General features: G+C 42.4%; 5 protein-coding genes across 7 annotated transcripts; 2 read left to right on the plus strand and 3 right to left on the minus strand.

Moving 5' to 3' along the window:
- Positions 1-1,263: 1,263 nt before the first annotated feature.
- Positions 1,264-3,713, minus strand: LOC311508353 (dnaJ homolog subfamily B member 9-like). The gene is made up of 3 exons (XM_084573073.1): positions 3,487-3,713; positions 2,947-3,197; positions 1,264-2,727 (listed from the first exon to the last, which is right to left on the minus strand). Exons 1-3 carry the CDS (start codon positions 3,618-3,620, stop codon positions 2,252-2,254), a joined length of 861 nt encoding a protein of 286 aa, XP_084429199.1. The 5' UTR covers positions 3,621-3,713; the 3' UTR covers positions 1,264-2,251.
- A 2-nt stretch (positions 3,714-3,715) lies between these two features.
- LOC311508352 (THAP domain-containing protein 5-like) lies at positions 3,716-6,879 on the plus strand (the record flags this gene model as incomplete). 2 transcript variants are annotated; one of them, XM_084573072.1, is made up of 3 exons in its annotated part: positions 3,716-3,720; positions 4,451-4,637; positions 4,854-6,879. In XM_084573072.1, 3 exons carry the CDS (start codon positions 3,716-3,718, stop codon positions 5,592-5,594), a joined length of 933 nt encoding a protein of 310 aa, XP_084429198.1. In that variant the 3' UTR covers positions 5,595-6,879. The 2 variants fall into 2 exon arrangements, with proteins under 2 accessions (XP_084429198.1, XP_084429197.1); XM_084573071.1 differs by lacking the exon at positions 3,716-3,720 and adding an exon at positions 3,773-4,152.
- Positions 6,880-7,908: 1,029 nt separating this feature from the next.
- Positions 7,909-9,176, minus strand: avpr2l (arginine vasopressin receptor 2, like; the record flags this gene model as incomplete). Its single annotated transcript, XM_084573907.1, has 2 exons — positions 7,909-8,188; positions 8,363-9,176. 2 exons carry the CDS (start codon positions 9,174-9,176, stop codon positions 8,109-8,111), a joined length of 894 nt encoding a protein of 297 aa, XP_084430033.1. The 3' UTR covers positions 7,909-8,108.
- Positions 9,177-11,040: 1,864 nt separating this feature from the next.
- On the plus strand, positions 11,041-20,505 carry pnpla8 (patatin-like phospholipase domain containing 8). Of its 2 annotated transcripts, XM_084573388.1 has the most exons (10): positions 11,041-11,815; positions 12,938-14,066; positions 14,250-14,399; positions 14,522-14,673; positions 14,859-14,953; positions 15,069-15,240; positions 15,486-15,543; positions 15,647-15,841; positions 18,836-19,031; positions 19,118-20,505. In XM_084573388.1, the coding sequence occupies exons 2-10, from the start codon at positions 13,119-13,121 to the stop codon at positions 19,390-19,392; spliced, it is 2,241 nt and encodes a 746-aa protein (XP_084429514.1). In that variant the 5' UTR covers positions 11,041-11,815; positions 12,938-13,118; the 3' UTR covers positions 19,393-20,505. The 2 variants fall into 2 exon arrangements, with proteins under 2 accessions (XP_084429514.1, XP_084429515.1); XM_084573389.1 differs by lacking the exon at positions 11,041-11,815 and having other exon boundaries at positions 12,128-14,066.
- On the minus strand, positions 12,229-12,726 carry akap14 (A-kinase anchoring protein 14; the record flags this gene model as incomplete). Its single annotated transcript, XM_084573868.1, has 1 exon — positions 12,229-12,726. The coding sequence occupies one exon, from the start codon at positions 12,724-12,726 to the stop codon at positions 12,229-12,231; it is 498 nt and encodes a 165-aa protein (XP_084429994.1).
- Positions 20,506-23,299: the final 2,794 nt, after the last annotated feature.

Genomic DNA, 23,299 nt, shown 5'->3' on the forward strand with positions numbered 1-23,299 from the left:
AATTCCCATAATTCTTCACTCTGCTTAGAAAGAGCAGAACTCAAATGGTCACCAATGCAAAATCTGTAAAATCATAAATCAATACAAAGAAAAAAAATACAAAGTCATTTTATGAACATGCACCGCTTTAACGTTGCGTAAAGGAGCCTCCTCCCTCAAATACAACCATTTTATTCTTAAATTAGTCACAGCCACCCATCCCACCCCTGTGTTGAAATATGCTAAAGCAATAGGGCCCCTGACCTCTGCATTTGGTCAGGCTGTGATGAGATCTCATAAGCTTCTTCCTCTTCTTTTTCATGTGCAGTTCCTTCTGTGTCACCTCTAAACTGGTGGAAGATAAGCAGCACTAAGACACTCTAGCTGAACTGATTAGTTTGCATTTTTGCATTGACCCCTCGATATTAATATCGTCTGCAATGACAGAGCTAATGAATCTCGTCATACCTACCATTTGGCAGTTCTTAACGCATATTTATCCAAATATAGATGCAATGAAGGTATTTCTTTGCAGTCTGAATATACTTCTACTACTTTTGTATCAAAATTTTAATTTAAAATGTGCGGTCAGGATTATTGTGTTTGACCTGACCAAGTTTAAGATTAAAACACAAAAGACGACACACTGACACTGCTTTCTCTTGTATTCCAAATTTTGTACAAGGAGATATGAATATACCTTCTATACTCATCTGTTAAATAACATTTCCTAACCTACAATGTTTTACGATTGGGACAAATTGGTTTCTTCTCCGTTATCTCGCTCTCCCCACAGCCGCCACTGCAAATAGACCCTTCGTCTCTTAAGGAAGTACGCTCTCTGCTGGACTTTAACGTGAACAGCAGCTTTCTAGAACAGCCGACTGCGCTAAAGAGAACTTGTTGACATGGGGATTGCCAACATTTCAAAAACACATTAGAATATAATGCTCTCCAGTGAACCTTATGACGTAGAGTATTAGAAACTGATATGCAATGTCTCCCATGGTCCACTGCAGTCCTACTGTGTTGTTCCTGTTGTCTGTCTCCTATGCACTTGATAAACTGTAGTTTATTTTATTTACAGTACTGGATATAATGTAAGGGGTTGGATCAATAAAAACTAAAATTAACACTAAATGCTAAATTTGAATTAGTGTTTAGATGTAAATATAATATAGCGATTTATAATCAGATTAGTATTTATTTATTTATTTTTAATTAGGACCAAATGCACATCTTATATTTTCCCATCTAAAAAGACAAAACGCAGATATTTGCTCTTGTAACCTTTTATTCATTCTCCAAAAATTATGCAACCAATCAACATTCTGAGCAATCTCAGCGCGCACACACACGCACACACACACACACACACACACACCCGTACACAAAGTGCAGACGTTAGACAATGACATTTACACAGCACTGTCTGTGAGAGATAGGCAACACGAAGAGCAAAGGTGCTAAATATTGCACATTGCGATCAGTTCAGGAAACCGTTCAGCTTCACACTGGCGCGTGGTCATCAACCAGCTGCTTACAAAACAGCAGAGTTAGGACACACACACACACTCACACAAACACATCGCCTGTGGCTAAGTTTACCAGAATTCGTCATGGGGCTGATGTTCATTTCCCACCCTGACCGTGTGAAGGTTGATGCGAAACTATAGAAAGGAACTAAAATGAGGTAACAGTTGATAATGGCCAACCTGCGCACACAAGTAGCTAAATTTGATGCAAGTGCTATAGAATGACGTGTTATTTTAGACGTGAATCTTTAACCAAATTGTGAGGATGCAAGAAAGCGCTATGCTAATCGCATATTAGTTTTGAATTGGTAAAAGGTATATGTTGCAGAGAGCTTTATATGTATAGCTTACATACTGTAGATGCAGAATTCAATGTCATTGTGGTTTCTAATTAACCTTATTGCCTGTTTTTTTAAACTTAGACCATACCTGAGTCTGACAGATTGTACCATCATAAAAAAATGAACACAGTAAACTTATTAAACCTGGAAAGCTAAATAATGAGGAGGTATCTGTATAATGTTATAACTGCGCTACAAGCAATAATGTGTATGAGTTATTGCATGAGGCATCAAGCCAACTTGGATATTTGTTCATAACAGAAATGACATACAAAAGCCACACAAAACTCTCCTCTATTCCGTCAAGTGATAAATTAATGTTGAATTTCAAAAAGCGACAGTGTCCCAAGTGGCTCAAGTGCGCCGTTTTTTCCCCCCCTCCCTGGTCTGCTTCTCTCAGGAGCAGTCGGTGAAGGTGGTCACCATGTTCCCCCTGCGCTGAGTCACTGTCCTGCAGTGCTGCTTCCCCGCGCCCTGAAACCCGCCCTCGGTCCTGGAACCGTGCGAGTTAATGGAGAACATCTTCTCCAAGTCCTCGAACACGTCGTCGAAGAGCCCTCCGCCGAAGCCGCCCTGCTGGAACTGACGCCGGTGGGCCTGGAAGTGGCTCTCAAAGTGTCTGTTTTGGTGGGCCTGGTGGTGCGCCTGGTGGTGCGCCTGGTGGTGCGCCTGGTGGTGGGAGTGAAAGTGGTGCTGGTGTCGTTGACCAGAGTGGTCAAAGTCTTTGAAAATGTCGTCAAAGTTGAAGGACTGGTAGTGCTGGTTGAAGTTATAGTCGTTTCCTCCTCCTGACGACGACGACGACGACGATGAGCTGTGACCAAACTGATCATACTCTCTCCTCCTCTTATCATCCGATAACGTCTCATAAGCTGGAAGCGACAAAGAAAAGAAATAATTTTAAATAGTTTCTACTGCGGCATTCTCAAAGGGCTTGTTAGTGGACAGGTTCAGCTTTGAACCCTCCGCTTTAATGTTATGACAACAGAAACAAAGTAAGGTGTGTCCGCCAGGTAACAGCTGAGCAACCCTCCTTGTTCAAAGCACTAGAAAAATGAAACCTAGCAGGTAGAAAGGCTTTCTACACTTACCTTCTGCTATTTCTCTGAACTTTGCCTCGGCATCTGGGCCCTTGTTTCGGTCAGGGTGGTACTTCAGAGCCAGCTTGTGAAAAGCCTTCTTGATCTGCCGTTCGGTGGCATCTCGGGGCACCCCCAGTATGTCGTAGTAGTCCCTCTTGGCCAGGATGAACTCTGAGATGAGCAGAATGTGCACCGCTAGCAGCAGCACAGACTGCGCCGTGGCCATACTGCTGCTGGGTTTGACACCTTTTTTTTGTCTGCTGCGAAGAGAGCAGTTTGACAGCTCAGTTAACAACCGTCCTCACACCCCAGAAACACCAAATAGTTAAAGAATATAGCTTACAAGACGCTGTTAAGTCACTTTGCTAGCTAGTTTTAACACATTAACCGTTAGGCTAAAGAGAGATGACAACTCATTGCTTTTACACAAGTAAGAAACTCAAATCGGCTCAAGCTTTTACAGAAGCCTTTTAAAGACACCCTATCGTGTCTTCTTGGTTACAGATAAGACGAACAAATAACGTTCGCTGGGAAAAAAGAGAGGATTACCTGCAGACGAGGAGAGAAACTGGCCGGGGACACCTCTCGACAGTCGCCAACAGCTCCAGCTGATGCGAAACGAAAGCTAGCAGTTGTTGACGAGTTGCATTCCTGAGCCGTAACACCACGACTCGCAACGCCATTGGTCCACTTTCTAACACACTGACTCACAGCGCTGCGATTGGCGGGGATTTTGCGCACGTGGAATCTCCGAAAAGAACACAGCCGATACAAGATAATGACGTGAGCGTTACTTCCGTCTTCGCTTTGACACTTTGTACTTTAATGAGTTATGTGTGAGACCTAGACATGTTTTCAGCTCGGATAATTTTATTATGCAGTTTAAGTGTGTCGAATTTTTCACAGTGTTCGTACAAAAGCGGTGGAGCGCTTAGAGACAGTCTTATTCACTGCCTCCACGCAGTTGCGTTATCGTGAACTATCTTGAAAATTAGATAAGGAGAGCGTCACTTCCGGTACGAGGGCTACAATCCGGAAGTGATCGTTTACGAGCTGTTTTCGCGTTTTCAAAAACTGTCGCCACTAACGTGTCTCTCGGAGGCGCTTTTGATGTCGTTTCGCTGCAGACATGCCACGGTACTGCGCTGTGAAAGTTTGCAGAAACCGAGGGGGCAGCGCGTCGAGACAAGACAACAAGAGAATTAGCTTCTACCCGTACGTCTTCTTTGTTTTTCCAGTTCATGTGAAATATTGTAGTTTAGCTACAGGTGCTAGTGTTTGCTATCCCTGGCACCATTGGTCAAAGATAAGGCTAGTTTTAAGGCATTACGCAAATGACAATAAAAATGCTATAAAAAGATAATATGTGACGTAAGTCATGGTGACACCTTGTTCTTTTAAGAGCACGTGGAGTAATAACAGTAAAAGTGTCGTAACATTCAAATGACACTCCACTCCAGAGACGTAGAAGAGTTTCACATTTAAACTGTCCTCCTCCCTCTGTTCCTCACAGTTTTCCCCTGCAAGACAAGCCCAGGCTGAAGAAATGGGTGGACAACATGAAGAGGGAAGAGTGGACCCCAAGTCGACACCAGTATCTGTGCAGCGAGCATTTCACAGAGGACTGCTTCGATATTCGATGGGGCATCCGTTACCTGAAGAATACGGCCATCCCCACAGTTTTTCCTGCAGCTGAAGATGTATGTATAGTTGCCTTGCTTCACGCCAACAAAAGAGTCGAGCTCTAAAGATGATCTAAACCTCTTGACATTTATTTAAACATCTCTCACAAATGGATTCATACTTCGATGTGTTTAACTGTTTTGAATGATACAAAGATGTAAACTGTCTGTCATGCAGTTCCACTGTACATAATGTAACTGTTACATTTAATGTGCATTTTTCTTTTGTCTCAGGATGGTGAGAAAAAAGTAGCCTGCATTAAAAGAAGTCCGAAATCCAAACCCAGCACTTCAGACACTGAGTCCAACGATTGTGACTCACCTCTCAGTAAGAGGCCGCTCATTTTGAGCAGAGCATGCAGAAAGCTCCAGTCGAGTACCACAAACGATAATGCTGCAGAACACACAGAGGTGGTATTTGAAGTACCTCTGGTGTCAGACACTGGCGATCCTTGTCATTCAGATGTCTCAGAGAAACAAACAGTTGCATGCGATAAAACAGCCGACAGTGGAATGCCAACAGCGTCCTGCCTTGGACTGTCGCCGTGCAATGAACCCGATTCTGAAGAGCAGGCCGACTCGACCGTGACCGTGCTGTGCTGTGAGCCGTTTCCCCACATGGACTCAAACGTGGATGCAGCTGCCCTGCGAGCAGCGCTGGGCCAGGCCGTTAGCTTCGTCCCAGTGGAAGTGGTCAAAGACGAACCCGCCGGCTGTTTTGTGGAGGAGAGCGACGGAGAGTACATTTCTCTATGCGAGCACTCGTACTGCAGACCGGACACGGACAAAGATCAGCTTTGGAGCAAGATCTTGAGTTTGCACGCGAAGATCTTGGAGCTGGATCGCAGGGAGGAGAGCACCGTGGCCAAAATCCGGGCTCTGGAGAGCGAGATCGCCCACCTGAAGAGGGACGGTCAGGTTTTTAAAGAGAAGCAGAAAGTTTTAGAAGACTATATATCATCTGTGTTGCTCTGATTTCTGAACGCTAACGTGACACTTTGGATGTGGGATTTGTTTTTTTTATTTAGCATTGAGTCACTTTTGCAGAGATGTTGCACAAGCTCTCATGACATAAAGCACAGCAGCACATATTAAGCATTATTTTACAAAACCCCGCTGGTACACAGTAACCTTTAAATTTAAAATCTCATATTTCCATATTACAGATGTAATCTGATTTACTGCTTCATGTCCACAGGATGGCACTATATGACCTTTAATGGCTCACCCTGAGTAACAGGCCCCCTTTTTACATTTCAAAGTACAAACAAGTAAGTTTGGGGGCATAAAATGGGGAAAATCATATATAAATGAATACATAAATTAAATGGAGAAAATGAATAAATATGGGAATTACAAGACAAATATAGAAGCAAATAAGTACAGTTTATGTAACATTTGATAAGTTAATTACTACATGTAATATATAAATTTAATTAATTACCTATTTGTTTAGTGGCTCATTTGTGTTTTTATTTTTGATTTGGGCAGTTTCTGTCCACCATATTGCGCCAAGTATGAAGTTTATTTCTATCATTTTGTTATTCGGAAGCAGTTTTAGTCCCACAAACTCGTGCCATAATGTATATGCAAGGTTTTTGTTTTGTCATGTGATTAACACAGCCTCCAAGCTTCTTAATATTTTCTTTCTTTTATCAAGTAGTGCATTTCTCTATCATACGTCCTGATAATTGTCTTTTGGACGTGGCCTTAGGTACAGTTTGGTCACGTTTTCTTTATTTACATATGAATTTATGGTACTTTTACAATTCATTGTGACTAACAAGGGCAAACTCTACCGTGTTGTAAAGAGTCGTCCATTCACAATACGCAAAACTTTTAGTCCGAGCAACTTTTTTTTGAAACACTTACTGGTTAAGTTACTGGTGTTCTGTAAAAGAGACAAGCAGAAGAACCAAAACTGAGTCAAGGTGCCCAAAATGCGAGCAAGCACACCGATTTACAAGCAGTTGAAAAGAATAATGTTGTGGGATCAGAATGTCAGATATCAGAAATGTTCAGTGCTCCAAGCCGAACCTCCACAGTTCCTTGTACTTTTGAAAAGTACGACTACCCAGGTACTTTTGGGATTAAACTATTTTATGAAGAATTTAATTTAGACCCTGGTTCCTACGATGGATACACAATGAGTACATTATTTCAGTGGTGTAAATACGGCGCAGCATTTACAATACCGTACCATTTTATGTCTGTGCTCTCATCTTAACTGAAATAAATCACTCATGGCTTTGAAGCAGAATCAGTTTTATAGCAGCTGTGTTTCTTGTATCCTTCTTATCTCAGAGGGCTTGTTTTTTCTCCCACTGTATCTGTGGTGATTGTTTTAAAGACCACAATTACATGAGTGCGAACTGGCCGCAGGATTTGTCTCCCACCATTCCACCCTTGGGCCCTGAATTAGTCATCATCGTATGATCTAATCCTATTTGAAACAGCTTTCCAAAATAGAATTTGCCACTGCCATTGGTTTGCCACTGTACTTTTAACTTTTTATTTTTTTACCTGCGAGCAGGATCCACAACCAATGACATCAGCAGCCGTGGCAAAAGAGAAAATATACTTGTTGTGCTTTTCATTAAGCAAGGTGTCATGTTTTTGCTAAACATGGAGTGTGATGTTGGCATGATGGAGTTTATGCAAATGCTGTGATGTTTAAGTTTGATACCTGTATTGTGTGCTTACGTGTCGCTCTATAGATTTTTTAAAATTAATTACAATTGATTGTTTTCTATGGAAGGAACCATGAAATGCAATCTCAAATGACTTCGGGGAGTTAGATGAAAGGGTCATAAGATGACTCATCTCCCTGGTGAAGAACAACACTGGGCTTTGCTGCTCTAGGAATAATTAAGGGAATGGATTCTTGAAATTAATAATGAAATCAAATTGTTGTATTCCTTTTGCTGCGTGTCTCGATGGGTAGTCACAACTGCATTAGGAGAATAATGCACCGAGATTTCTTGTAAAGTATGAAGTAGATGAGAGCAGAATGTAATGTAAAAAGCTCACGTGTGCAGCAGCTCACAACGTCACAGAAAACCTCAACAGCAAGGTCAATAGTGAACAAGAGGGTGAAATGTTGTGTTTTTTCTGCACAGCGGGTCTAGGATGAAAAGTGGAGAGCTTTTTTAATGGGGCTTATTTTGAAAGGGCCTTGCCTCAGCTTGCCATCGCGCAGCTCTCAATGAAAGACGGTATTGTACCCTGCAGTGATTCTTATCCCTGTTGGAAATATGCACTGGATGTGTTCCCTACTTCTAGTATATTTAACAGCGTGTTTTTTTTTTACTTATTTGTCAGGACTAATGATACTGATGCACAAAGATTATCCTAAATAGTTAACATCATATTTCAGTCCTCATTACTTGTTTTACAAATCAGCTTGTGACCACAGTCCCCTAATCTCAGGAGAGCTTTTATAACCAACGTCTACAAAGATGGCTCGGCCTCCGTTAGGGATTTCTTGATTCAGCTGTAGTAGAGATATATCCAGGGGTTCGTGCAGCTGTTCAGACCAGCCAGCAGCATGATGATGACAAACACTGGACCTGAGGCACAAAAAGACAAACAAGGGGTTACTCTTTTGCAAGTTGCATTCAAGTGAATGTTAGGAAGTCTGTATTTTCTTTAGTTTGAGGAGTTGCTGAGTGGATGCCTGCATCATAATGACTTAATGTATAATGTTAACATTTGTTTCAACTCTGAAAAACTTCCCAACCAACCTTGAGTAGGCGCGGTGCTGGGGCTCCACGCAGACCATAGCTGTACAACAAAGAAAGGACTCCAACACACTGTGTAAGCCATGATGATAACAAATGTCATTTTCAGAGTCTTGAGCATTGCGTTTGAAACCCCCTTCGTGCCCATGCGCCCCGCCTGCAGGGCCTTCCTCTTCATGTTAAAGTATATCGTTGTGCATATTCTTATTTGGCAATACAGCACGATAACGGCAGGCACCGCGAACACTGACAGAGTGATCCAACTGATGTAGATCCTGCTCCCCCAGGGTTCAATAAATGTCGCCCAGCAGTCGTGCTGGTTCACCTCGACCTCCTGGAGAGAGAAGATGAAAAGCTGCGGAGAGCTGAAGGCGAGAGAAATCACCCACGCTGCGCCTATGGAGAGATACCTTCTAAATGAGCCCTCCATGAAGGAAACCATTGGCATGCACACAGCATGGTACCTGTCTATGGCCATGGCCACTATCATGTACGCGGAGGAAAACATCCCAACCACCTGCAAGTATTTTACGCACCGGCATAATAAGTCCGTACCTCGAAACCTGTGCGTAATTTCGATAGAAAACTGCGGTAAAACTTGGAAAAAGGCGACCACCAGATCTGCCAAGCACAGGTGCAGCAGGAACAGCTGGGTCCTCGTGTTTCTTTTTCTCTTCTTCCAAAGTGTGCCCAAGAAGAACAGATTGCCGCACGTCGCGAGCACAAAAACCAAGCCCAAAACTCCGGCTCTGACGTGCGCAAAGCGCTCCCCATCTTCGTCTGCCGTCTTCCCAGAGCTGTTGCTGCTGACATCCATTTGGGCGCGAAAACCTTGTTTAATCCGGGTTCTAATGAACGTTTCTATACATTAAATAGTAGTTCCATACAGTGTATTAGTAATAGTTCCGTGCGTAAACATATCTCGACGTAGTCCTCCTTTGACGCACTACTGGTGACTGCGGTGGCTGTGAGAAGGCGACGATTTGAATGTGTGTGTGGTGGCGGGGGTCAGGGAGGGGTGGTGATGGTGGTGGGGGTGTTATTGCTAATGAGATACACAAATATAGAAAACGACAAGAATTTCCCCATATGATGAAAAGAATATTTGATTTAACCCGCGTCATTTTATGTTTGAACCCATATTCTCACGTGCGCTCTGAAATGTAATTACAGTTTTCTGCTAAACATTCACAAACAGAACCAAAATCCCTGTATCCTCTTTTAGATTAAACTTTATCTTCACTTAAGATTAAATATTTAATGAGTAGTAAAGTACACCTGAAGTGGTGCACTCTGATCTATTACTAATGTAATTTTTGGACCACAATTAGATCAATGCTCTGTGCATTTAATTAGCAGCGTATGGGTAAAGTCTAACTTGTGTTTTTTTTTGTTTTTTTTTTTGTCTTTAACAAATCAGCTGTAAGTGCATCCGCTGCTGTCTTGCAGCTTTTTCATTTTACATGTATCCGATCTTGAAGGAGTGACAGGAGCTTAATTAATGGTAGCAATATCAGTGGATGGGGCATGACAGTGTAAGTGCACTTGAAGTTGTGATAAAAGCTCTGACATTTAGACTGAGGAGGTGGTGATGGAAATGTAAGAGTGAAGAAGAATGGCACAGGTATATTGTCCACCAGTGAATACTGCCGTCTTGTTCATTGACGCACAAAAGGAGAATCATTTTAGTCTTGCTTTAAGCCACGTGTAGTGTGTAGTGCATTTGGTTCAAAGCTTCCGAATTTAGAAAGTTCACAGGTTTAATGGAAAATTAGTTAAACAGCAAGAGATTAGTAGTGTGAGAGAGAAGCAGAGGATAAAGTGGAGGTTATCTGATCAGCCTTTTTGACGTTGGTGGCCAGAGAATGGAAGACTCAGTAAAGTGTAGATTAATTGACTGTCACAGAACGTGAAGAGAGGAGATACCAGTCTATATGCTGCACACTCACCGTGTTGGTGCAGTGCTCACCACCTCTTGAGTCATGACAAATTAATACGTACTTTTTATTTCAAGGCAGGGTGTTTATATTATGCAACAAAAAGTGGGCATGAAGCAGAGAAAGATGACCGAGTCAGTCATCTAGCCTCGATGCCCGTGGCAAGTTTACTGAAGTTGTTTGTCCTTAGCTGAAAGGGGTTACTGACACTTATGGAAACTTCTTCAATAGGAAACAGAATCATATTCACATAATGGTATGTAAATATATATATATTGTGTATTATATTGTGTATATTTACAATGTTGTAAATAAGTATAACACTGTGCAAAGAATGCCACTCGTAATGACTTTCTTTTGAAAAGCTTGCTTCAATAACGCATTTTTCTTTTTCTTTTATATCCACTTTGCCCTGAATACATTATACTTTCTATGCACATTAGCAAGTAATTCTACGCTGCTATTACAGAAAAATATGCTTCAGCTTTCTAGAGATTCCGTGCATGCATACGTAAAAACACCATCTGTGCCTCTTGAAACAAATGATTTTTCGAGTTAACTGCTCTGAGTGTTTCTTTTGGCACGGTGTGAACCAGGTCCTTTTGAGAAGGCCCCTCCACATGTATTAACCTCATCTGAATGGATTTGACAATGGCAAAGAAATTAATATAATTACCAGTGGACACCTCGGGCTGCAGCCACGTAATAACTCAGCTCTCCAAACACTGCAGGGCCATTAAAATCAGGCCCACGCATGTTATGTTATAAAACGACTCCTCTTGATGAGGGCTTTAATTCATTGTGTCTTCATGGCTGCTAGAGAACAATTGTTGCATATGTCTCCCCGTGGTCTTTAATGACACTAGGAATGATTGACATAGCCTACATTTTAATCAAGAAAAAAGTGTAGGAGACCGTTAACTGCGCATTGCAGTGAGTATTTATAGAACATCCCCAGACTGAATGAATGAATTTGTTTCAAATAAGCATTTCAATGTGCAGTGATTTTATCGCAAACTAGTAGCAGTAATTGAACAGACTGACAATGATCTTGACAGCGTAAGTGTTTTGGGTGAGAGGCACAATTGGTCACAGGAATCATCACAACGTGTGGATTAAATGTTGCTCTCCATGGTGCTGAAATCATTATCTCACATAGACTAAAGAGTAAATGATAAAAGATTATTAAACATATCTACTAAATGTGGGGCAGCTACAGGTTTATGGTTGTATACACCTTTGCTAGGGTTTAGATAGTTAATTAAAAAAGCCAGATGTACTTTTGTTTCAATAAAGATGTTGCTCTTGTGTCCCCGATGATGGATGATTCAGTGACATCTAGTGGCCGTGTTAAAGTATTGCAGTCTACGTCCCTGACGTCGCTGACGTCCCCGACCGGCAAGTGCGTCACTTCCGTTCCTCTTCCTGTTTATTTTTTCTAACAAGCCTCCATATATGTAGTTATTGTAAAAGCTCTACATTGAATTAAATATTTTAGGAACTCTGTGTATTTCGTGAGGTAAGAAAACGTTTTTATAAAACTGTTTATACTGTGGCCATGTGTCAAAGTCGATAAACTGATAATAAGCTTTCCATTTATTAGCAAAGCTAGCGACTACCAATGGGGCTAACGTTTCGCTGTGTTAACATTTGATTTGTGAGCTGGCTAGCAAGCTAATTGTTAAACAGCGTTCAGATGTTAAGTCCTTTAAATAAGAACATTATTTATAAGAAACAGACTGGTTGTCTTGAATGGATTTGATTTGTTTAAACCTCGCTAACGTCAAAAAAAAAAAAAAAGACGACCCACAAAACAGACTAACGGACAGTTAGCTTTATTCAAAAGCTACTCATTCAAATTCAGAGCCGTCTTCTGCATTTTGGAGCTAACAGTTAGCTAATCTAATAATCTCTGAGTAGCAGTCCGTTGGTTTAAATGTCCACCATTTCTCTGAGTAAAGCCTTGCTCTCAATAACGTCCACCAGCCACTTCTCTCTGAACCTGGTCTTCCCAGGTGTGTGTACCAGCCGGTTTGACTCCATTATGAAGTGGACCTGCACTGGCACAGTTTGGGGTTTAACTTTCGATAGCTCCACGGCGAAGTAGACGCTGGCCGTTCCCTGGATCGGCTTCCGCGATGTCGGTGTGCTGAAGCGGGCCCGGTAGTGGTAGAAGGTCTGGTTCTCCTCCTCGGTTGAGCAGAGAAAGTCCACACTGTAATGCCAGCAGGGTTGGATCTGCCATGTTTTAATGTACTCGTCAATCTGCCCTTTCCCCACTTCGATTGTGAAGTCTTTGCAAGCAGCCCATTGAATCGTCTCTCTATGAGAACAGTCATCCTCCTTCGGGTGGCGATGTGTCTCTAGCAAGGATTTCACAAGCTGAGCAGACTCTGCTGGATAACTCAGATTCTCCGAGTGTTGATCCATCTTGACATGCAGGACCTGTGGGGCTGTTATTTTGGGAAAGCTGTTGTTAGCATCTTCTTTGTTGTTTGAACAGTTTCTATAGTTACCAGAATGGGGAGGAGGTCATATGGAGCCCTCTGTTGGTCCATTTTCTATTTACACTTTTAATTAATAAAGTGTGCCCTGTTTTATATTGTTCATGCTAATATTTTTTATTTCATTGTATCTCCAGGAAAGAGTGGAGCGAGCAGCAAAACTGCAGCACTGATCAATTCCCTCCACAACTGAACTAAAGCGGCTGTATCTCGTGGCCTGCCAGAATGCTGCATTATTTTACACCAACTTTGAAGTCTCATCCGTTTCACTGATACTGTTGGTTCTCCGCTGCTGTTCCCTGCGATACCAGCAGACGCATGTCGCGGCTAAGGATTACATTCGACAGCGTCACCAAGGCAGTAGGCAGCACGGACCTCATCTCCAAGTTCTCCCGTTTCAAGCCTGGCAGTGCCTCAGCTGACAGCACCCATGCGCAAAAAGTCCTCTCCAAAGAGGCCCTTAACAACACATCTACCAGTGCATCACCTGAAGCCACAATGAAAGAAGAAGAGGGTGAGAAGAAGGAACCAGCAGAGGAAGAGTCGGATAAAAAGCAAGTACAGCAAGTTGCAGAAAATCCCTTTGTTGCCACAAAGAAGTCCACAACCCCTTTAGCTTCAAATGCATCTGCACCAGCCTCTTCCTCTACGATGGCAAAACAGACGATTCAGTTGTTCCACCCAGCAGCTCTGTCCACCAATATGGATGAGACCTCCAAAAGTCTGGCCAGCCACATCAACAGTTATTTCGGCTCCAGCTCACAGGGAGAAGACGGAGAGAACAGGCTTCAGCAACACAGAGAAGAGTCCGAACCTCTTCCTCACTCTGCCTCTTCAAGAACGGGGGACCACAATCCTGTTTTGAGCCCAGTGTCGGATGCAAAGAGTATTAAAGAGTCCTCTACCTCTCCTGTATCTTCCTCTCCATTAGAAAATGCCAGTCCTGTGGTAGAAGCTTCCACTTCTCAAACCCCTCCATCTGTAGATACAGCTCAGTCTACCCCTGCGCCTACTACCACCCCAAAAAAAGGCTTCACACACTATCTATCCTACCCTCGGCCCAGTGTTCAGGCGTTTGTTGGCAGCTACATTGCGCCTCTCGTACCCAGATTTAGAGGCGATGCCAAAAGAGTTGCAGCTGAAAAGGATGCTTCTCCAGCAGTCACTGTTGATGAGCCCCATGTGGACAAGGCAGGAGAGAAGGCGGATAGTGAAGAGGAGAAAGCTGAGAAAGTGAAGCAACAGCTGATATCTCAAAGGGAGAAGGTGGGATGTCAAATGGTTCTAATGATCAAAAACGTTGCTAATTAATAATACAAATGATGTGACTAAAGTAATATTAGAAAAGGAAAACTTTGAGCAGATGAATAAAAAAGCAAGAGAAAGTTAATTGTTAATTATTGCATTACTTTGTACATTTGCCTCATGTTCTCTGTATCTGTCGTCCAGATAATAGCCAGGGTGAGTGTGGACAACAGGACCAGAGCTCTGGTGAAAGGCCTGCAGAGAGTCACTGATGTCAAACTCCTCACTACTCGAGTGGAGGAGCTCAGCTATCATCTCGTGGAGTTCCCCGAAACCAGAGGAGTGGCCATCAAGGTTTGTATGAAATGTCTTTGTCCCCTTTTGTTGCAGTTTGCTCTAATTCTAAATGGACGGCACAGTCTTGCAAATGTGTAAAGTAATAGTCAGTGTCTTTGCGTGTTATCGTGACCTTTTAGGAAAGCGTGCTGTCCCGCCTGCTGCGATTACGCCAGGCCAGAGACCTTCCTCTTCAGGCTGCTGTGAGGGAAGCATTGGCCTTGGTTGGATACACCGATCCGGTCAAAGGCAGAGGAATAAGGATCCTGGCAATAGATGGAGGGGGAACAAGGTGCAGCATTTGAAGAAACAGTAAAATAGTCTTTGAGTATAGGTGATGTTTTACAAATAGAATACAAACAACTATTTGTATTGTGTCTAATGAAAAAAAGGGATGCTTCTACTACTATTGCAAGCCAGTTGGATCAAGCTATCTCTTCTTAGTGTAGCTCTGTAAAGTTTGTGACTTTGTTACAGGGGACTGCTGGCTTTGCAGACTCTCCATAAATTGCAGAACCTGACTGGGAAACGAGTCCACCAGCTGTTTGACTACATCTGTGGAGTCAGCACAGGTAAACAGATCTACCATTTTCTTTTTAGTGTTTTCTCTGATTCCATTGATTTGATGTTAAATTGGACCAGCGAGGATCCATTATATGTTGGCTTGCACGTCTTTCTTTGCGTCAGGTGCCATCCTGGCCTTCATGCTGGGTATTTTTAAGATCCCCCTTGAAGAGTGTGAGGAGATGTACAGGAAGCTCGGCGCGGATGTGTTTAAACAGAACGTCATCGTTGGAACCATGAAGATGAGCTGGAGTCATGCCTTCTATGACAGTGAAATCTGGGAAAATATCCTCAAGTTAGTCCTCTACTGCTTCTTATTCTGCTCATCCTTACTTGTTCTTTTCCATTACTTTTTTTTCCCTTGTCTTCTTCTTCTCATTCTCCTCGCTTATTTTCTGCTTCTTCTTTCTTCTACTTTCTCTCCTTTACCTCGTCCTTCATTTCTGCTTTTTTTTTTTCATCCAGCATCTCCTCTTTCCTACTCTTCCTTTATCCTCATCAATGTTAATGAAACTGAGGTGGTCTAATGTCTTTCTCCAGAGAACGGATGGGAGAGGGGCGTATGATTGAGAGTGCCAGGGATCCACACTGTCCTAAAGTAAGCCATGTCTATTTTCTGTGCCAGTAGAGGAAGACTGAGGACAATAAAGGAAAAAAAAAGGAACCTAAAGACGACTTTTTATGTTATGTTTGTCCACTAGGTGTCAGCTGTGAGCACCATTGTGAACAGAGGTTTGCCTCTGAAGGCCTATGTGTTCAGGAACTACAGGCTCATGCCAGGAGTGAGATCCCACTACCTTGGAGACTGCAAATACAAGATGTGGCAGGCTATCAGGGCCTCGTCTGCCGCCCCGGGCTACTTTCAGGAATTTGTTTTGGGAAAAGACCTCCATCAGGTACTGAATGAAACTGAGACGACTGAGAGATAGCTTCACGAGGCTTCGGTTTGTTTCATATTTACTAAGCTCTGAGAAAGAGGAAAAGGAAATGATAAAACGACGCATGAGTGATGAGTGAATCTATTTATTTTATCAATCACATTTTGCTGTCTAGGTGCTGCCTCATGCCGTTTTATCATTCTGAAAAACTGTGTACTCTGGGATCACTGTGCCAAACTGCATCCCAAAGGTCACATCTTGTAGAGGGTAATTTCTGTGAAATCGTACCGATCGATACACTTCTGCTGTGATGCTGCGTTTCCTCTGAGATCAGTGCCAAGCACAGAGGCGCAGTGTGCTGCATTGTGTATGTGTGCATTTTTTTTTCACTCTTCCACATCCGCAACCTTGAAATGGTCCCCTAATTAGCTCATCCCCTCCCCTGGCTGTGTGGAGTCTGAGGGACAGAGAGAAGTGAACAGAATGAGATGGAGGTAGAGAAAAATAATCCTCAGACCTGGTCCCTAAACATTGGAGGCCCTGTACTTTTATGAGTTGGGATGCCCTTCTGGAGGGAAATGGAAAGAGGTTTTGGTTCCACATGAAAGAATGAACCATCTCTGTTCAAATGGATTTTACATATGAGTTGACATACATATGCATACATCATTTGAGGAGCCTCCACAAAAATGCCACTGCTTCAAACATCCTGCTGTGAGACTGTGAAATGGAAACGTCATTAGCCCTTAGATCTTGATCACGCCATTCATCACGCACATCATTTATAATTAGAAGCAGGCTAATTGATGGAAGTGATAATACTGTGCCAAGCAACACTCTTTTCTCTTGTGCATCCTCTTGCTGTATAAAGCTGCAGGTATGTAAGAAACTCATAGTCAAGAGTCCAGCTGGAAGCAGTAGACTACAGTGACTTGACTACACTGAAGTGGTGTTCCTATGGAGATCTCTAACTGTAACTGGGGTGAAATTGTAGCCGAAAGGAAATGACACAAAGCACTGCGAACACAGAGGACTTCAGTTAAATTGGCGCTTCCTTAGTGTGGCTCGCGTCTCAGTCCATCTTCCCTAAGGAATAGGTGAAGAGGATACATTAGTATTTGTAAATGTTTGTCGGCTTTAAGATGGAGGTCGGAGAAGGTTTCGTAAATCCGGATTACAACCTCTAATAAATATCATTAATATGTTTTGCTTTCTAGCACTATGGTCTTTTATGCTGCTTGTGTGTGTCTTTTGGGAGCTGTCCAGTTGGAGCTGTTGTAGTGTATTATTTTATGAAGTTTGATTGTTAGGCCAGATATTTTTAGGTGGTCTTTATGGGCAGCAATTAGGCTTAAGGCTTAGTTTCGTTTTGATAACCTACTTAAGTGAATTAGCCTTGTCCCTCCTTCCCTTCCCAGCCGTTTTCTAATGCAAGAGCCCTGACAGGCAGCCCTCTGCTATAATTTAGTCAATAACAGATCTAATCTCCACTTCTACTGTACATGTTTCCTGACTTAAGCTTCGATTATACTAACTGCCACCCTCAAATCCCCAAAAACCATGTTTGCTATTGATGTGTTACCAAAACCAAGATGTGGTCTATTGATATAACTTCAATTTATAACACGGTTTCCATTTGTATGTATAATATGCTTCAGTGGGTTTTGTTTACACACTTTTTTTTTTTTGTCTCCACTCATACCTCTGCATAAAGAATCTGTTTCCCATGGACTGGGACGACAGAAGGGATGGAAAGATGGAGATTGAACGGCCTGTGTGTGTTGTTCTCCACATTCCTCTTGGAGCTGCATAGTGTTTCATCGACGGTTCGGGCTACCGTTGCCGCCCACCGGTCTCACTCCCACTCTAGTTTTCAGCACGAGCAGCGGTATTTCTCAGGGAAATTCTGCCCTTGCCAGGGATCAGAAAACCATATATACCCGCACAAATCCTGCAGAGAGCATTGCATTCACAAATAGAGGGGTAAATTTCCCTCTTCAGCAGGTGTTTGTTGTAGAAGTTAGTTGTATAATACCCAGTGGTTGGATGTGGAGTGTTCATGTGTTGATTTAGATGAGACCTTGGGTGTGAGAGATTGATCATCTAATTAATCTGATGTCTCAAGAAAACAAATCCTGTTTAACACGTTTATATATTATTAACCCGGCCAAAAATCATTTATTTATTTATTTTATTGTCCCATAATGATACCTGGGCAGCAGAGCAGCGTGGACTGGTTGCCCAAATCATGGATGTTAAGCATTTTTAAATTAGTTTAGGCTAACAAAAAACATTTGAAAATGTATAAATTCTGAATTAACATATGGTATCTGCTATATTTGTCATGTTTTTGTACAGTATATATCAAGCTCACACCTGAAGAGGTACGGAAGTAACCTTTACCCCTGCCCTGCTGTGCAAGATGGTTAGCCACACTCTCCATCTCTATTAATCACAGCCAAAACCGCTTCAGTGCTTGGAGAAAGTCCAGAACTGGACTCGGGGAAAGACTGAGAAAGAGCGCGAGCGCTAAATCAGTCTCGGCATCCTCTGAGCCCGATTGTCCCCTTTCTCTCATTGTTGGCATCGTTTAGGGCAACAACTCTTTCATGAATCTGCTACCATTACTTAGTGAGGCAGGAGGTAAATACTGGATGTTAAGCTCTCAAATAAATTTAGTGAAGACTAGAATATGGAAATACAACTTCATTTATCAGGCAAGCTATTAATTAAGTCATTTCTGACTTTTTTTAGTTTCAGGAAGCACAGCTTTTCGTACTTGTTTACTTCTAAAACAGGGCTGCATGCCAGCGCAACACATTTCTAGCTTCTCTTCCCTTTCCAAAGCGGCGAAGTTCTGGGACAGTGTGTCTATTTCACCTCAGTTGTCCCCACCAGGCTGCCACATCAGATATATTTAAGCTTCCAGATACAGAGTTACGCAAGTTGTCGTAAACATATTTGACTGAAGTGTTGCTGAATGTGTCTCTTTGTGTCTCTGTCCTTCTCTAGGATGGAGGACTCCTAATCAACAACCCCACAGCTTTGGCCATTCACGAGTGTAAGAGTCTGTGGCCAAACACACCTCTGCAGTGTGTGTTGTCTCTGGGCACCGGCCGGTACGAGACAGCGGGCACGAACAGCACATCCTACACAAGCTTGAAGACCAAACTCAGCCACGTCATCAGCAGTGCCACAGATACAGAGGGTAAGACCGCACAAGGTCTTGTTTGTAAGCGTTTGATGATCCCACACAGAGACATTTATAGCACGCTCCCTCCGTCCTTATTTCAGAGGTGCACACCATGCTGGACGCCCTCCTTCCCCAAGACACGTACTTCCGCTTCAACCCGTACATGAGCGAGGACATCCCGTTGAACGAGAGCCGCTTGGAGAAGCTGAACTTCCTCAAGAGTGAGGGGGAGCGCTATCTGGAGCGCAACGAGGCCAAGCTGAGGAAGGCGGCAAGCGTGCTCAGCCAGGAGAAGGGCACCATCCAGAGACTGGCCGAGTGGGCTAAGCTCAAGGCCGACATGTACGACGGTCTCCCCTTCATCTCCAAGCTGTAGTTGTAAGCCCGGCAGCAGTGCCACAGTTGAGTTTTTAAGGTAAGAAGACCCAGTAGAGTGAATACTAAAAAAAAAAAAAAAGATTAGGGCACAATTTTAATCATATAAGGAAGACAATGTTTACATGGTTTGAATCTAACACTAAATTCATTAATATTAAGTTACAGTGCAGTGTAAAATGACATGTGATATAAGTGGCTATGTTTACATGGACGCCGGCATTCCACTAAAACCTCACCTCAGTCGGATCAAGAGATGCTGGTAAAAAGAAAAAAGCGTTTATCTCAGTCATCTTTATCTACTGAATGAAATCAGTGTTGTCAGTGAGGTTATATTTCTGGGATACTTGACGATCCATAGTACCTCTCTTCTCATGTCAATAAAGCTACATTCTGATAATGACTTTGGGGCATGGAAACCCAAATTATCAGATCATTGCATTTAGCGTCCTTGTATGCAGTTAAGTTGGGATTCATTTAAATCGGGATGACAACATTTTGTCCGTGTAAACGTAGCCATTGGGTCTATGATGGAAACTGGATATTATAGTTCAAAAGAGATAAAGTAGGTGAAATCTTTCAATGGACTGATCAGAGGAAGAAAATGTACGTTTTGTGTATCGGCTGAAAATGTTGGACTTTAGGACGCACACAGATGGAAGTGTGTAACACATCCACAGTAAAACGAATTAATGCCAACATGATAGTTAAACCGTGGCCGTTTAGTAAAGAAAAGACTGTTATAAGTTTGCATTTTCATTAACTTGACTACATTAAGATGTAATTAATACATGATTGCACAGTGGGAACAGAAACATGACTGCCTATTCATAACACTGTACAGAGGGGAAAAAAAACCTCATGCACTTTGGTAAGATATAAGTCTTAGCCTCTCTGTTAGGGAAAATGTAAATAATTTTTGAAGTAATGGTGAATTATTTTGAGTGCTCTTGCTAGAATTGTAGAGTATGACAGAGGAGATACTGCAGGTGCAATCTGTCAATACTTACATGAAAGTATTAGAAGTGAATGTTTTAATCCTTGCAAGCATGTATGTTGTATCTACAACAACCAAGTGTGGCCCATAATATTATATGAAATTTTTGCCTTTAAATCTGGTCCTGAATTCCTTAACATTGACAACTGTTGTGCACTTTGTTAAGGGATCAAACTTTATACAGTGTCACCATCCTAATCATCCTCATTCTCCCTTTCCATTTCACAAATTCCATTTCTTAGTGGAATGCAAAAAGATATAAAATATCATGAAATAATAAAACTTGGTTGTCTAAACCTTGACACAAATGTTTATCTTGCCTCTTTGAAGTTGAGCTAACAAAAATGAGTGAGTGGTAACATACGCAACAGGAATGTATGGCATATTCATTGGTTTCATTCACATTTATCTGCTTTTAGTTTCTGCTGCGACACTGCCAATTAACACGCAAATCACAAAGAGCCGCACAATAGAGTCGTCACTGAAGAATGCCGACTGTCTTGCTATGATGAATTGCCTTTTTTCCCGGTTGCACACGCCGATTTTCTGCTTTATTGTTTTGAAGCCTTTGAATATCCATCGAAATTCCAAAGCATCATTCCTCCCAGTCACACCGACGTTACCCCACTCAACAGGAACAATATGCTACAAAGGGCCGTACGTACAAACCTCCGCAACAATGACAGATGTGAGAAACAAGAGAAAGGCCAAGTATTTCACTTGACTGATGCCTCACTCCTGCTTTCAAAAACTTGTGGAATTTGTAGATTGGCGGGACCTTTTACTAAGTGCCAGCTTGAGCCTCACCATGGCATCAACCGAATGTCAAGGCCTGATTTATTTGTGCAGCCTACACTTGGCCTTGCTCTAGAAGGGTCTTTTCATTGGACAAACACTGATATTAGGGGTGACATATCATTATGGTGTGTTGACATGCTGGTAGTGTGACTGAAAATGTGATTCTGATGCAAAAGTGAATAGACCTTTACTGCAACGACTGCTGGAATGTTGGTTTTGTGATTGTTAGGGACCAAATAGAAAGGAAAAGGACAAAGGTGTAAAATTGCCAAAAAATATGAGAACATTACAAAAATAATGAGGTCTAATCTAAAGATCTAACAAATGTGGAAAAATAGTGCCCAGAAACTCAAAATGAGGTCAACTAAGCAATAAAGAAACCAAGGCTTCAACTTATCTTTCACCACAATAACAAATCCTCTTTAAAGGAAACTTTAAAATCGTTTCAGTCCCCTTCTTCCATCTTTTGAATGGTTTTCTCCACTTCCTCTGGGCTGTCCTTAAATGGCCTTCTCAGCCAGGCTTCAGGCCTTTTGACAGAGGAGCTCGAACAAAGAAAACGGTAAGTATTACGGCCCGTTCTATTTGTCTTGAAAGCGCGACTTGCAACTCGAGAGTGACGTCACATCCGTGTTGGAAAACAAGTTACAGCGGGTTTTTGCGTTCTGTTTTGTACACAACACGACAGGTCGGAGAAAAGATGTTTATAGTGTTTATCTCGTTTACAGTGCAACCACGGCGGATTTCACATGTTCATTACATATTACACAAACATATTTCACAGTTTGATATCTGAATATTCCGTTTTGATTAACGTTAACGATAGTGCTCTGCTTTCTGCTCAAGACTCGGCATTGTTGTCATAGTAACTGAACTAACTGAACTCGGGGTCCTCTGAGCTTCGACGAGTTGACGACCTGTGTATACGACCTCGGGGGCGTTCTATTTGCAACTTCCGGTTCGTAACTCCAGAAACCGACTCGCAAACCGAGTTCGGTGGACAAATAGAACGCCCCTTTAATACAACTTAAACCATGAACAGAACGCCAACTTGTGTGCACCCAAATCAACAAACTGTAAATGGAACAGTGAAGTGTAATTTGAACGCAAAAGACTATGTGTAGTGTTATTATTTGTAGGTGTGCAAGTGTAAAATTGCAAACAAAAGATGGTGAACAAAACAAATCCTGACACTGGTGGTGGACGACTGCTGTGGCCGCCACAGTGATAATTAAAACAATACATCCCAAAAAAACGAAACAAATCCGCACTCGTGGCTTCTTGGATGAGCACAGATTTGTCTTCAAGAAACCCAACAACTCCAGTTGCCTTCGTTTGAGCTTGTTTTTCAGATTTGCCATGACCTCGATTACAGAGATACTCTCTTAAAGTGGCAGTTCAGACATAATCTACCCATTTGTTCAAAATTATTTCAAAGTCTAACCACAAAGGCCCAGACACACCAAACCGACCTCATGTCACCTGTATCTGGATGAAAAAGCTGCACTTGAACGCACCGCAAAGACCACAGCCAATGGTCACCAACAATGTACGTTCTGGATCTGCGTGAGAGGAAATAACTCTCCATACCAGCAGGTGGCAGTAGTCTGTATTTGTCATTTAAAAAACAACAAAAAAGTCTAGGACTGCGGATATACAAACTTGCGTCAACAATGTGGGATACACTGCAAAAGCTAGGGAACCGCGCAATGAAAGACAACCCGACATCTCCCAATCATCAGGCTTGGTGTGGCATGGCCTTTTCGGGGACACGAACTGTTAAATGTGTTGTGGTACATAAAACAATCCGTAACTTTATCCTGAAAATGTTGCCTCAAGCTGCCAAGAGAGTGACAGCCAAGACCAGCTGCATTCTCATCCTAATTTGCCAGGTTTATGTTCAAATGTACCTCAAAAATTTTTATTTGTATGTTTGTTTGTTTTTCACCTGCTTAGTCATCTTTTGCAGTTATGTGAGATTTAGTCCGAAACCTCTAGATTCAGATGTTTAGTCGCGTCTGTGAAAATCCGCCATCAAACATAGCACCAACCATTATTTAGGTCTCCTGGCACGCTCTGTGGAGACTTGGTGTCTGTGACAAGACAGACAAAT

The sequence above is a fragment of the Chelon labrosus genome (genome assembly GCF_963514085.1).
Source record: "Chelon labrosus genome assembly, chromosome: 23".
NCBI lineage: Eukaryota > Metazoa > Chordata > Actinopteri > Mugiliformes > Mugilidae > Chelon > Chelon labrosus.

Excerpts from the sequence above, each read along its gene's own strand:
- pnpla8 (XM_084573388.1), top strand. The coding sequence starts at position 13,119 with ATGTCGCGGCTAAGGATTACATTCGACAGCGTCACCAAGGCAGTAGGC. Across the intron at positions 14,400-14,521 it reads CCAGAGGAGTGGCCATCAAG|GAAAGCGTGCTGTCCCGCCT; the intron begins GTTTGTATGAAA and ends GTGACCTTTTAG. Across the intron at positions 14,674-14,858 it reads ATAGATGGAGGGGGAACAAG|GGGACTGCTGGCTTTGCAGA; the intron begins GTGCAGCATTTG and ends ACTTTGTTACAG.
- LOC311508353 (XM_084573073.1), bottom strand. The coding sequence starts at position 3,620 with ATGGCGTTGCGAGTCGTGGTGTTACGGCTCAGGAATGCAACTCGTCAA. Across the intron at positions 3,198-3,486 it reads GTTTCTCTCCTCGTCTGCAG|CAGACAAAAAAAAGGTGTCA; the intron begins GTAATCCTCTCT and ends CTCTCTTCGCAG. Across the intron at positions 2,728-2,946 it reads GTTCAGAGAAATAGCAGAAG|CTTATGAGACGTTATCGGAT; the intron begins GTAAGTGTAGAA and ends TGTCGCTTCCAG.